The following is a 15,382-nucleotide window of genomic DNA, read 5'->3' as shown; positions in this document are numbered from 1 at the left end:
TCAAGGCTGCGAGGTCAATGTTGTATCTGGCGAGTTCGGATGCAACTAGTGCCGTTCTCCTTTGGGGTCTGTCTGCGTTATCTCTGTCCAGGAGAGTCCTTATGTTCCAAGCAGCAATGGTGAGAGGAACGATCCTTGTTTTTTGTTTTCTTTCTTTTTGTTTCGACCGCTGATGTAGGGTCCCCGCCAGCCGCGGTATGCTGGCCAGGGTGATATGGAGCAGGCAATTTTTAGGGCACCTTTTCCAGCCCCTTCCTCATGCCAGGGAGGTGAGCAGTGCATTCCTAAAGAGGGCTGCTCAGACGTTCAGACGGCTGCCGAGCTCCTTCGCTGCTCCTGTCGACGAAGAACGACCCAATGGCCTGAGCCGCCTGCGTGCAGGTCTGCGGCTGCGACTGCCAGTGTACCCACACCTGTCGTTTCGTCGCTCGCCTGTCGCCACAGGACTTGGGGGTGATGAAATGATGAAGGATGAAAGGTCATTTTGGATGATTGATGACTTGCGCGATGAGTTTGTTTAAAGTGAAGAGGAGTTGCGCAACGTCGACCTCACTCTCTCGTCCGGATCCACCAATTTCCAGTGGCAAGACGAGACGACTGGAGGATGAGCACGGATGCAGTGGATGACCAAGATATCCTTTCGGTGTCTCATCTTGCTCTCTGCACTCCACAGTGCGTTGCTATAACCGCCTTCCTCTCCGTTGAACCGATAGGTTTCTTCCGCAGATTCTGCCGGATCCAGACTTCGCATGCACGGGTAGACACACCCTGGGGGCCAACTGCGTGTGGCATGCACACAGCACAGTGGAGCTAGATGGCCGTCGGTGGCTCTCCTGAGCCGACGCCCTTTTATGGATCTCCATAAGGGTGTCTAGCCACCCGCCTCACCAGTCCCGGAAGGGAGCAGTGGGAGTGCCGGTTTAGTCGCTGACAACCCGACCCTGAACAGGTTGTACTGGATTACAGGTTACCAGTAGCAGATCTAATGACCTGACCTGACATAAAGCCTGGGCAATGTAATATGGAAGACAGGCTGTTGCCCATGCAGCTTGTCCCCCTTCTCCACCTCGCTGTTCAGATCCAAAGGAAAAGCAAGGCTGTTACATTTTGGTGCCAACGCGGCCGCAGGAGCTGTCGGAAAGTGACAAAGTTTGCCATCCAACCGCCTTAGGGGCCCCACACCGGATTTTCTGTCAGGGTTTACTCCCTTAGCTAGGTGGCCGCAGGTAGCTCTCCAGAGCTGGCGCCCTTTGATGGGTCAGTTAATTCCACCAGGGTGTCTAGCCATCCTCCTCACCATCCTCCTGAGAGGACTGGTGGGGGTGCTGGTTTAGTCGCCAGCATTTCGACCCTGTGACAGGTAGTACTGGGATCCAGGTTACCAGTAGCAGATATATCTATCTGACCTGACTTTTTCGAACAGTAAATCTTTTCTATGAACAGTTCATATAGGTCTCTTGTATTATACTGCTTTAAGGACAGTAAGTCTGCATAGACGTCAGGTACTGATAAGAAAAGAATTGATACTTTGCAATCAATATTTTTAGATGAATAAAAATCGTTAAACTGTTTTAAGTCGTTGTCTTTCCATGTATCATTTGTTATCAGTTGTTATGCTATATCTAAAAAGTAGTCATTTATACTGCTCGGGAGAAATGTCTTTCGTACCCACTTGCGATTTGGAATATTCCTTGTTTGTTAATTTGTTGATGGCAGTCCGAATAGATTTAGAATTGTGTTTATCAGATACTAAGTCTTGATAGTAGTGATATTCTGCTTTACGTTTCATTGACGTTACCTTATTTCTCTGTATATTACAGTCTTTATGGTTTTCAGCTTTGAGAAGATCACGTTTATTTATTTCTTTATTGATTTCCGCTGTTATCCACGGAGGTTTGGGATGGTGCTTTACTCTTTTGGTTTTTAAGGGTGCATGTTTGTTGTATATATCATTAAATGTGTGCGTCCAAAAGTCTATGGCTTTGTCTGGATCGGTGAACTGATAGGTTAGGCATAGTGGAAAATTCAGTAAATATGAAAGGAAAACTTCTTTTTCAAAATTTCTACAACATCTGTAAATAATAGTTTTGAGGCTTGTTTTGGGAATTTTAACTCCTTTTTTTGACCATGTGATACATATGGGAAAAATGGTCGCTACATCCAGATACTGGGAAGCACACCTCAGCGATGTTCTGCTTTGACGTTGTGTATATGTGATCTATAAGTGTGTTCGAAGTGGTTGTTACACGTGTCAGTCAGTCAATCAGTTTAGAGAGAGAGAGGACACAATTCATTATTTTCAAGGATAACAGATAAACAGTGGTGTGATTTGTTTACATCCAGTCTTCTCCCTAAAATAGGTCTACACAATCCTAAATGATTAAGGCATAAGCATGCTGTTAATAATAAACAAACAACCACCAAGCATATCAGAGAATAATGTTATTGGGGGGAAAATAGAGAGTCTTAACGAAAATCATTTTGAGACAAGTGACATGTTTCCATAAGTCCAATATGATTTTCTCCTAGACACATATTTCACATTTCACCGTTTGGTTTTTAGTCATTAGTTTCTGTGTTTCATTCAGCAATTTGGAACATGTTTCTAAGTTATCAGATTTGTCACTGATGTAGTGTTTCAACTCCCATTTTATTTGTTCTTTCATATCCCTGATTTCAAAATGACAGTTGTAGCAATACTGGGGTCAGGAACATTTTGTACACTTGTCTCTTCTGATTCCACTGTGCATTCATGAAAGTCTCTGTTTTTTTGTGAGTATTGACACACCTGGAAGCAACCGGGAGCGACAGTAACAGTAAATTAAGCACTGGCGCTGTTTGTGGGTCTGGACCAGGGACCAGAGTAACCTTGTGAACTCCTGAAATTATACTATAGCCTTGCATATTATACTCTGTCTCATTAGCTCTTCTGATACTCGACTTCTCAGGATACCTCATGTCAGAACTAAGACCGATGGACAAAGACCTTTTTCTTTTCAAATCCCCCAAACATGGAATAGACTCTCTGAAAACCTCTGATACTCGGACTCCCTCGCCTCGAATAAATCCGGCTTCAAAACCGATCTCATTTCTCAGCAATTAGTTTTGTTGTGGCATGCCCATCCGAACAGAATACACTCCTGTACATGTGGTATGCTTGACTGTATGTGTGTGTTAGGTACGTGTGTGCCTGTGTGCATGTATGTGTGTGTATTCATGTGTGGGGATGTAGTGAGATATATTATCTGTGTACACATGTGCATCTGTCTGCAAATGTATATGTGTTTGTGTGTATGTGGGGGAGTGGAGGGGGGAGGGGGCTTGGGGTTGGTGGCTAGAGGGTTGGGTATGAATATTTGTATGTTTGAATGTATGTATATATGTATGTATACATTGTATTTATGAGTGTGTACAGTTTGCTAGGTACATTTTGATGTTTATATGTATGATTGATGTAATGAGTTATGTATAATATATTATCATTATTATTATAATCATTACTGTGTGTAGTTCTTGCCTTCTGCAATGGAAATAGTGAGACGGAGAGAGACGCAGACTTATTCTATTTTCCGTTGAATATCAAACCCTCAAGACAAGGGTTGGATGACAATTTCGATGGCATTTATCATAAACAAGTAAAAATACTTCCCTAAATTATAAGTGAGTGTGTGTGTGTGTATGTGTGTGCGTGTGTGTGTGTGTTAACCATCATGCTTATGTCTTTATCATACAGTGTTGTGTAGTGTAACCTTATTTAGGTGGGGGCTGGATAAAAAAAAAATTACACAGGTGCTTGTTTAATATCCTTGAAATAAAGAATTTTGTCATGTCACACACATACTCACTCACACACACACACACACACACACACACACACATTAGTGCCACCTGTCCCTCCCTGGGAGTTAACAAAAGTAAAAGTCAACATATGCACCTCTGACGCAACAAAAGAAGAATGTTCATATATAATAGCAACATCTTTCAGAATTGAATTAGAAGAAAATTTTGATAATGATTTAAAAGTTTATACTTACGGCTCAGTTCTAGATGATGGCAGTGTTGGGTTTGCTTTTGTGATTCCTAGTCTAAAAACAAAATAAATCTTATTATTCAGGTAATGGACATTCCATTTTTACAGCAGAGTTGGTGGCTATCCTAATGGCATTAAATCATCTTGTCAAATACCAGTAATGATAAGTGTTGATTCTCAGTCAGTTCTAAAAAGTTTGCTCCTTTTTGAGAACAATCAGAGAGAAGATTTAATGTTCGAAATTAAGTATTTATTACACTCCCTATTCATGAAAGGTACAAATGTTGATTTTTATTCGATACCGTCACATACTGGATTTCTATATAACGACCAAGTAGACAGAGCAGCTAAAAAGGGAGCAAAGAATTTTACAGGTAGCATAAAAGTGTATTGCCGGTTGTCATACAAGGAAATAAGTAATATTCTAGAGACTTTTATAAGTGCTTCCATTTAATTCTGAAACAACGTCAGTGGACTCTCTCCAACTTTGGTCCATTTCGCAGACGCGTTCTAAGTTTAATTGCCCTAAAGTCAAGTGCATATGTTTCAGTACTGTGACATTTAAGCATATACTTTTTGGCTGTGATTTGATGAAGCCTTATCTGAACGAAACTGTTTCATCACATGTGACTGTGAACATTGATGTTTTTTGACTTTTTTCATTTGTTACCAGTTGTGTCACTTGTTAGTTTGCCGACTTCTCTGTTATGAAGTCCATTAACTAATATTCTGTAAAAATTGTACTTAAATATTCTGTTCAAATTCCACCCCCAATCTACCCAGTTTCCCCTAGCTCACCATTTATTCCCCTCCCCTTCCTGTCCTGAACGATAGCACTCAGATGTAAAAATTGATACTCATAACAAAATGTCTACAAATGCCAGTATATTAAACAAAATTCATCATCAACACCCCCACACACAAAAACACACAGATTACATGTTTAAATCAGCTGTTGATTGATAGTCTTTTTTCCCCCTGACATCCATTGCATATACATTGAATACATGAAAGTTCTTAATTTTGGTTTCCCATCAGAGGGAGAGAGTTTTCGTATGTCATGAATATGTTGTAAAAATTGTTTTTCACTCCATCTGTTGTTTTCAATTGTATTAATTAAATTCACCGTTGTTGCTTTCAACCTTTCAATTCCCAACACAAAGTTTTAAACCTGATAAGACAGAAGCAAGTGAGGAGCTAAGGTTGTCATGGCAGCTCTTAGCTTAACAAGAATGTTTGGGGCAGACTTCCTGAAAGCGACAATTGCATATTCTCAGGCAATGTCGTTTGGTTGCACGAAAACTTTTTTGGTCCAAAAGTCTTTTTATTTTAAAACTTTTTTTTTTCACAAACATAAGTATTTAATATTTTACACATGAAAAAAATATTGTTTTAGACAATTGCATTACTGGGTTTTAATCTCAAAAGAAGATGTCCCTATCTCACACTTGTGTTATGTCAGTTGTCATCAGTTAAATTTCTTCATCCATGTCTGACAGAGCATGCTGCTCTCAACACATCTCTTTGGCTCGGACCTCTCCTAGACAGGAGGCACACATTGGCCCATGTGTGTCAACTGGCTACCCATATGTGGCGCTGGCTCAAAACAGGCAGTTTGGAGGCTGATTACAGCAATCCCTGCAGTGTCCAGTTCTCTGGGGTGATAGAATCAGTTCTTAGCTGTTTGTTGTATATTCCTCCTGAAACCTGGAAGGGGTCAAGCTGGCTTTCTCTTGACCGTGGCCCCTAAGTTTGGACTCCATGGTGGGTGGGTAAAGGAGGGATACATTTTCTTAATTCCTAACCATGACTTAATCACATTAATTCCCCCAAAAATTGCAAAAAGGAAGAAAGCAGGGACGGAAAGCGATTCCGTCTCGGAGTCAGAGGTTCAAGAGGCTTCTGGTTTTGGGGCATATGGCTGGTGGTGGAGGGTGCTGATGCTGACAAGCCCTTGTCGGCTGTCAGCCCTTTTGCCAGCCAGAAGGTTTTCAAGGATTGGCCAATGCACTGAAGTTAATAAAATGTTTGATAAACGGCTCCTATATGGAATGCATATCGAAAAGACTGTCCGAATTCCCACCCCTTGCAATTAAGGTGATATTTGTCAAGAAAAAAGAATCATGTAATCAAATTCTACACAGAAGTGATAAAAATTTCAAAAATACATAATCAGTTTCCATCAAAAGCCAATGAAGCAATAAACGGTAGAATCTACTTCTTCTTCAGCGTTCCCAGGCCATGTTCAGACGGTCAGACCCAGGGTAGGTTACGAAGTTCGCTGGAGCTCTGTCGCCGTTCCCCACAACTTGTCCTGGAGCGGGACTGGGCTAGATCTGGCGCCTCAGCTCTGTTTAGAGGGCAGTCTTGCAGGACATGGGCTGGAGTTTGAGTGTCACATGGACATTGGTCTGTGTAGGAAATTTTCAATTTTTAGAGATATGAGACGAGCTGGCAGTGGCCTGTGCGCAGTCTGAGGATGATGACTTGCTGAGCTAGACCCAGTTATGGATGCTGTCCTCCTCTGGTCCCAGATGTAGCCGTTCTCGCCAGCTGTTTCTGAAGTGGCTGCGCAGGATGGTCTTTGCCTCCCCAAAGCTAAGGTAGTGGGCAGATTGGGTGAGCCTGCTTCCTGCTTTGGAGAGCTTGTCTGCCTCTTCATTTCCTACAGTGAGAGGGGATCCACTGCAGGACTGTTGTGGTTCTGGCACTTAGGGCCTGCACCTCAGACTGGATGTCCCGCAAGGTTTTGTCCCATACTCTGGTGTGGAGGCTTTTTAGGACAGCTCGGCAGTCAGTGAGGAAGACAGTGTAGGCTGGCAAACTTTCACTGGTTGAGGAGTTGGGCTGCAGCTAGTAGTACAGATGCTTCAGCTCTAAAATCAGTGAGGTGAGGCCAGTAGCAATGGAGTGCCTCACCGAGCTGACATCTGGGAATCAGATGTAGACACCACCTCCCCCGTTTCTAACAACATTCTCGGAAGAGCCGCCTGTGTATACACGAGTCCATGGGGTGCTCGTGTAGTCCCTATTCAGTGTTTCCAGGGTCAGCAGCTTCAGCTCAGCATCCAGGAACTGGCCTTTGCTCTGAATGCCGGGGATGTCAAGGACAACAGGGGGGACATCTAGTTACCAGTCTTCAAAGTCTTGCAGGGGTTCAACAGGTTGGTTCCTGTCAGGCAAGTACTGGCCATGGGTCTGGAGGAGGGCCTTGACTAGGTGGTTTGTGCTTCTGCGCTTCAGCCTATTCTTGGTTGGGGCCTGGACAGAGGGTGTGATGGAAGCCATTTCATCTTCTCACTCTGGCGAAGCAGTCTGTCATCTCTTCTCTCTTCCAAAGACATGAGTCCAGAAGTCCCTGCCATAGTGTTGATGGGTGTGGTCTTCATGCCCCCTGTGATGAGGTGCAGACTGGCGTTCAGGATTTTGTCCAAGGGTTCTGTGCTAGACTTTGCTGCTGTTGCCAAGGTGCTGGAGGCATACTTCATGTGAGGTCTGAGTGATACTGTGTAAACCTGAGTCAGGATCTTCATGTTAGCTCTCCACTTGGTGCTGGCCTGTTTATTCATCATGGCCATCTTGCGTATGGCTTTGCTCTGGGTGGGGCTGATGTGATAAGACCAGAATAACCTGTGGTCCAATTTTACACTGAGGTAGGTGGGTGTGTCCTGTTGAGGGATTGTCTCTCCTTCAGTCTGGAGGGTGAAGGTCTTTTTCTTTGGAGACTGGGAGAAGCAGGTGGCTTCTGTCTTGGTCCTGTTGATTGTAACCACCCACTCTTTTGACCATGTTGCAATACTGTTCAGGGCTACATGCATCCTGCAGGTTGCTGAGGAGATATGTTCTGCTTGTGGCCAAACAACTAGATCGTCTGCATGGAGGGATCTGGAGATACACATTGACAGCTGGTCAATGACATCGTCAATGAAGATGGCGAAAAGGGTAGGTGATACCACGCTGGCCTGCGGGACTCTTTCTTGAATCTTTACTAGTCTGCTGAGGTGGCCGTCAAGCTTTACTCAAGCAGATCTTTGGAAGAGATAGCTCTGGATCTATCGATGCATTATCCCACAAACCTGTTTCTGGAGCAGTTTGAAAAGAACGCATTCTTTCCAGACCTTATCGAAGGCCTCAGTCAGGTCCACAGAGATGGCCAATCTTTTGTTGGAATCCGTTTTCAAAGTACTGGGCTAACAGAGTGACCTGATCTTCTGTTTTTTTCTAAAGCCTGACTGCACTGGCTTGATGAGGCCATTTTTCTCCAGGTGGAACTGCAGTCTTCTGTTTACCATGCACTCCATTGTTTCCCAAGACAACTGAGGAAGCTGATGGGTCGAAAACTTGTCTTGGAGTGCCTGTCTTTTCCCTTCTTGAGTTTAAGAATGATGGCAGCTTCCTTCCAACTGTGTGGGAAGTCCCCTGTGTTCCAGGAAAGGTTGAAGATTTCCTGTGCTATTTACTTTGCATGGTTGCCCAGGTGCTTTATCATTTCATTTGTTATTCCATCTTTGCCTGGTGCCTTTTTGTTTTTCAGTTGTCTGATTAAGCATTAAGCTCTTGGGTGGTAAAGGCATCAGTAACTGTGGGGTTAGCCTCTGTTTTCAGGTGCTCTGCCTGACTTCTCGTTTCTCAAGGGTGACATCCAGCCCGGAGTAATTTTGGTTGTTGTCTTTCAAAAGTGTTGTCCTGCGGGTTTCTTGGTGTTTGTCGTTGAGAGTTTTTGTCAGTCTCCACAACTTTCTTGTGTCTTTTTCCAAGTTCAGCGAACTTGTCTTTTCGTACTGTGACCTGCAGGCTGCTTCAGTCTGTGCTTAATCAAAGGCAATTCTTGCTCTGTTGCTCAGTGATGGGGGACTTCTCTACATGCTCTCTAGCTTTGGTGATAGCTCTGTTGATTTTCACTCCAGTAGGGCTTGTAGTTTTGTCTCTTCCTTCTTGGAATGCTTTGCTTTGATGCCTTAAGAATGCATTTCGTGAAGCACTCGACTTTGCTGTTCATGTTATTCAGTCAGTCTGTTTTACTGTCTGGGCACAAAGAGTCAGTTGAGACTGAAAACTTGGACCAGTCTGCTTTTTTGTAATTCTAGCTGGGTTCTATGAAGGTGTTTGTAGACTTTTCTGCTAGACATAGAGTAAGCAGAATGCGAAGGTGGTTGCTCCCACCCAGTTGGTCTTCTACAGGTCTTTCACAGATTTTCTGTATGTCGTCTGTGGCAAGTACTGTGTCTGGTTTGCTTTGTGTTTTCCAGGCTCTGGACAAGCAGGTTGATTTGTCATCAGGTTTGCTAATTAGAATGAGGTTGTTTCCAGTCCTCAACGCTTCCTCCTCTGGTAGCCCCAGGTAGGTGAGCGGGCGTTGAAGAGCTCGTAACCTGAAACAGAAAAGCGATGAGAATCTGTCAGGTGTTTTCTGTATAGAGATGACTTCCACCTTCCTGGTTCTCAGAAACTCTTGTAGCTCAGGCTTCTTCTTGTGAAGGCCCTCAGTGTTGCACTGTGGAAAGACAAGCGGCTGGCAGTGTGGGCTGTTCAAATATTGCTGATGCTGCCTTCCCGACGCAGGGGGCCTTTGATGCAGGGGGCCCGGCGCTGTTGCCGCTCGGCATACCATGGGACCAACGCCATACTATCGAATGTCTGTCTGCATGGCCATAGTGGGTAGGATGCATACATGTCTGGTTTTCTCCTATGCTTGTGATGCTGGGGAGGTCTGCCCGCTGTCTTCAGCCAACATGTCTCGCCTTCAGAGTAGCTCATGGTTTGAATTTGGAGTCTCCTCCTCATAGATGGATTGCCGTCCAAGGCTAATGAGCCCCTTCTGCCCAAGTGTGGCCAGTAGCAACTGATGTACCCATGCCCCATCTGTCACTAGCAGCATTTACCTCCAAGTTCTTTGGCAGTTTGCGCACTGGTTGGCTGGCTCTCCACCGCAGACGCTGGGAGGATTTTCTGCCGAAGGTGTCTGGGTAAGGATGCTCCCTTCAGGGGTTTGATGGGTGTTCTACCAGGTTTTCTTCTCCATGGGTTGTCTTGAGACAAGCAAGGTTATGCTAGCCTGGAGGATTTACTCCGCAATGGCCACCCCACTCCATGGCACGACAGTGACCACACACAACACGAACATGAGGGCAAGCAAAGCAAGTTTTGTTGAAAAAGCATAGCAAACAAGCAGGCACATGCTATATGCAACCACCACCATAACATAGACCACAAACTCTAGACTAGAGTGGTTCAAGGGGGAGCATCCTATTGATAAGTCCTCTTCCCACAACACTAACACCAGCACTTGTCCCCAGGAGTCTTCATCCCACACGGAACAAAGGCTCCTTGACACCAGAATCTACTTCAAGGAGTATACATAACACTGACAATCACTTTACGGAAGCTATATTATTCATTAATGACAAGGGATTCATTTAATGAAGCAGATGTGAGGAATGTGTGTTGGTTCACTTTTCCTCGTATATAACAGCTTGTAGGGTAGTTTTTGTGACTGACTGACAGATATTTTGCAAATAGCCACGTACAAAGCATTGTTTCTTCTTGTTGTTTTTTTGTTGTTGTTTTTTTTGAATGAAAGTTAGTTTTTATTCACCGAGACATGCATGGGAAAGATTTGCAAGCCAAGCCAAACAAGAAAAGGATGGAGTTTAAAACCTTAATGTGTTTATAGTGGAGAGGTCCATTGTTTGTATTATATGTGTATTTACACATGGTGTGTGATACCAGTTTTATGCATGGAAGATAGCTCTTTGTTTGACACCGAATCTACACCCTTTCCATGTCTGTACAAGAAGCATTTGCTTGAAAGTGTGTGTGTATGTTTGTGTGACTTGGGTAAGTGTACATGTGGTACCAGCTGCCGTGGCAAAGTGGTTAGCGTTGCAGACTGACGGCTGGGAGGATGCAGGTTCGAATCCCAGCGGAGGTGGGTTTTTCGGCCCGCGGCCAGCTCCTACCCAGAGTTGAGTGTGTTGTGGGCTTAAATGGGGAGACTGGGACCACACAGTCGAGTGTCATCCACTTCAAGGATGCGTCTTTGGGTGTGTTGCTCTAATTACCTGACCAACACTGCAAGTGTCTATCTCTCGGGCCTGGTTAACGCCGGGATATCATTATGACAGGAAGCGTAGAGTACAGCCTTGTTACGCAGTCCCAAACCAAAATGGACCTCCACAGCAACATCGTCATCGTCATCCTCCTCCTTCATCATCATCAATATAAACAAAACAATCTCAAAGTCTGTGGCCTTTCGTGCCCTGTTCTCATGGTGACCTCACTTTCGATACCCCTCCACTTCCATGCTTGGGATGAGTTCTGTCAATGTCTTCAGTGTCGGCAGATTCATGGGGGGTGGGTGGGTGGGTGGGGGGGGGGGGGCTGTTGTTTGAGGGACGTGGTGTTGGTCTCCACTTTGGGAGGCACGCTCACTCAGTCTGGCTCCACGACTAAGTCATTACTGTCGTAAGTAGGGGGCTTATTAGGTGGTGACGTAAGTACTTTAAATCAGAACAGGCACCACTGAACATCACCGAAGTGACTCAGCAGCAGTGCAGGGTCTCCTCCTGTGTGTGGCCTCCTGGCAACCTAACATGGATGGTTCCCTGCGGAATGTCGAAGCTGGAACTGTGACGGACGAACCCGAGTGTGGCCGTTTACGGGGGAATCTAAATAAGCGGAGTGGGAGTAATGTTACTGAAACGGTGTAGATGATGGGGCAGCAAAGCAAAAAATAAGTTGATTCTGTCTTTGGTATGGACCAGAATATTCACATATCCATTGTTCATTATGAATCATGCTACAACATAAAATTGTTCAACACAGTGTGACAAGACATGGGCATAAGTGCTACATTCTTTTTGCGAAATCAGGGGGAGGGTGGGGAGGTGCAATGTTTTTGTAGGTTTTTTTTTCTTTAACCCTTTTTTCTTTTGCAACTCATTTGTGAGTCTCCACATGAATGAAATAAATCAGATGTGTTATATAAAATAAGTCAGATGTCAAGGCTCAGGGAAGCCAAATATAAAATTTTGAAATTTCAGGAGATACAATATCAGTCACAGTGCAGGATCAGTTCACTTACATGTTTCAACGAAGGGTTTATATAAGACTAAGAAAACACAATTCTTTTCATATCTTTCAGTTCAAAGACAAAGAGTCATTACTGCACCATTGTTGAAAAACACTGGTGTCATCAGTATTCATCTTTGTCTCTGTGTATGGGAGAATTTTTTATATAGAAGGTTAGCAAATGTTTGCACATGTAAGAAAGAAGTATACTGTATGGACTTATTGTGTGTGACTGATTTGTTAATTTTGCACATGCATTCTTAGTGTATATGGGTATTTTTGTTGAATGCGTGGGTGTATTATGTTCTTATGCACATGAATTTGTGTGTTTGTTTGTAACATGATGTTGTGTCCATCATTACATGAAAGCGAAAGTATTATTAATTATCCTCTTCCGAGTAGGCGTAGCGTCTTGAGCATGCGGCTGAATGAAGTGGGAAAAAGACCCCCATGACTAAGGCCGAGTGCCATTTTATATCCAGTTTCCAAAGATTATAATTTCATTCACACATGCTGTGTTTTTTTCATTGGTGCAAGACTGTAGGAATACATACATGCAACACATACATACACATTTTTATGTTTTGAAACAGGTCTGGTGTCAGTTGCCAGTCATCTGGATAAAGAGAGTCAGGAACAGTATCAGCTTGTGGTCAGGGCCACTGATGTACTCACTGCTGCCAACGCTGATATGCATCTCACCATTTTTCTACAAGTCAGTGTATTGTGTGTGTGTGTGTGTGTTTGTGCATGTGTGAGTGAGTGTGTGTGTGTGTGTGTGTGTGTGTGTGTGCATGCACATTTGTGTGTGTGTGTGTGCATGTGCATGTGTGAGTGTGTGTGTGCATGTATGTGCGAGTGTGTGTGTGTGTGTGTGTGTGTGTGTTTGCATGCATATGTGTGTGCATGATTTTTCAATATGTCTATCTATCTGTGTGCTCCTTATTTTTTTAAGTTGAAAGCCTCTCATCTGTTACACACTTGGATTGGCTGCCTGAGAGATAAGATTTAAACGAAATCTGTTTGCCAGAGTTTTTTCATCAAAAAATGGTTATCTATTTTGAATAAAATTATGTGCACTTTGTTACTGGAGAGAGACCCATAAAAGTATATATGATCTGAAAGCTAAAACGAATAAAGAATATAAAACACATGATGTTTCCCAATTTTGTATTTTTCCAGTGACATGCAATAGTTTTGAAATCAGTCTATTCTTTTTTTGTCAGATTTTCAACTTGTTCGTTTCAAACATTAGTCTGGTCATTTGCACGGTAATATGATATTTTTTGGACAAATGGACAATAACTATACACACAAATTATGCTAGAACAACACATTAAAAACATATACGATTCATTGTGATTACTCTTAAGTGATGATAACATAGATGGGATTGTACAGTCATTTCAGTCAAGTCAGTTTTCTTGAAAAAATCATCATGCCCATCAGTAAAGTCAGACCCAAGAACTGTTTCATTTCAAACACATTTGTATCTGTCCTTGCTAATAGTCTTGAGTACTTTTTTTCTGCCTGCCTGGGTTTGTACCTGTTGGAGTGTCTGCTGTGTATACAAATTGGTTTCCTCAACATTTTTATTTTATTTAGATTATCATCACAAAAACAACATCAATAAAGAGAAAAAGTCAGTGCAGTTGTATGGGTCATATTTTTCAGTCTACTGTCACAATTAAAGTCGACAGTAACAGGCTGAATGTTGCTTGTTGACCCTACATTGATCCCCTCAAACACAGTAAGGCCACGCCCCCTCAGGCTCTGCCCCCTCTCCTCTTCCCCCTCTATGACCTGGTACACTTTGTCCAGTTCCCCTCAGTCCCCTCACTGAACCAGTGCCAAAAATGTCTTTCACTGTGGACTGCTGCTGTTTCTGGCGCGTCACTGTCAGTCATATGGTCATCTGCTCTGTACAGCCAGTGTCACTCTGTTCATCTTGCCAGTCTCTTCATTGCTCCCTTTATTTTCTATCCAATAATCTGAGAAAATTCCATCACTGTCTTCTTCTTCAAGTTGACGCTTCAGTTCTTTCCGAGCATTAGCTAAAGAGAGCAATTGTGGTCGTTTTAGGTGCACCACAATCGCACAGCTTGAAGCCGTCTGTTGCTGTTTTGCTGAGCGTGCTATGAGTGAGTCAAAACACAACCAATATCCCAACCAAATCACTCAAAGGACTACCTCATGATGGAGATGTTGTTTCTAGATATCAATAGAATCTAGAAAGATTCCCCAAAATAAAGCTACCAGTGTCTTTGTCAGTGAACTTAATGCAAACCAGGGGAAAGTCAGAATATTTCAATAACGAGTTATCTCGTCATTATGGCAGCGAAGCGTATATTGTTGCACTGATGAGTTATCGGCACATAGACAGCCTAGAGGTTAATAAATGGCTGATTGGAGTCTGTTCCATGAAATACAATTCCAAATAAAAAATAATTCACTGATGAAAATTGGTGGATCAATGTAATGCTCTGTAGTCATTGTTGAATTTGAGTTAAAAAAAATCCTGTTCCCTTTCACATGATAGCAGATATACAAGTGGTTAACAGTTTTTACTTTAGGATCTCACATTTTTCACAGTTTTCTGGTGCAAAAACACATTGAAGTGCCTTTGAGTAAGATTGAGAAAGATTTGTGAACGCCTCATCACTTACTGGATTATGCCCCAAACTGCCATAAAAACATCCACAGAATCAGTCAGAATTCACAGTTAAAAATTGTAAACCATTCGAGTTAATACCCTTGAATTGATCACGATGAAACGAAAAAATTTCCAGTCTTGACTTTTCTCAAAATGAAGTCCTTTTCACTTCTTACGACGTTTAGAAGTACTTGTACTTGGCTCTACATGTTATTAGTTTAACAAAATACTAAATTTTCATATCAACTTTAAAACTATAAAACTAGAATGAACATAAAGAGAAATTGCATCGATCGTGTCGTACTACATTCCCGGCGGGTGTAACTAAACTTGTACATCTATCTAGATCTGCAGAAGGCTAAATGTTGCAGTGTGATTGCGGCGATAGCCACGTCTCCTTTACCGCAGACTTAAAAAGAATTTTTTTTATTGCTCTTACAGATTTTTTGAATGCCCAAGATACACCAGAATAATATCATTTAAACAGCGTTCTCACTGCGAATACCGCAATTGATTTATCGCCCTTTAAAAAAAGTATGTTCAAATATTAAATTTTAGAACGTCAGTTAAGGAGCCACGATAGTGTAATGGGTAAGACAGTTTCTTCTCACCAGAACACGCTGGGTTCG

At 43.0% G+C, this 15,382-nt stretch overlaps 1 protein-coding gene across 1 annotated transcript in view; it reads left to right on the top strand.

The window, feature by feature from the left end:
* Window positions 1-15,382, top strand: part of LOC143298658 (protocadherin Fat 1-like) — a 351,658-nt gene that overhangs the window by 181,555 nt on the left and 154,721 nt on the right. The window contains exon 18 of the mRNA XM_076611542.1: window positions 12,694-12,815. Coding sequence (XP_076467657.1) covers window positions 12,694-12,815 — 122 coding nt within the window. The remainder of the gene's footprint in view (window positions 1-12,693; window positions 12,816-15,382) is intronic.

The sequence above is a fragment of the Babylonia areolata genome, chromosome 24, assembly GCF_041734735.1.
Source record: "Babylonia areolata isolate BAREFJ2019XMU chromosome 24, ASM4173473v1, whole genome shotgun sequence".
NCBI lineage: Eukaryota > Metazoa > Mollusca > Gastropoda > Neogastropoda > Buccinidae > Babylonia > Babylonia areolata.
The sequence above is the reverse complement of the archived record's forward strand: the minus strand, read 5'-3'. Positions and strand labels throughout refer to the sequence as shown.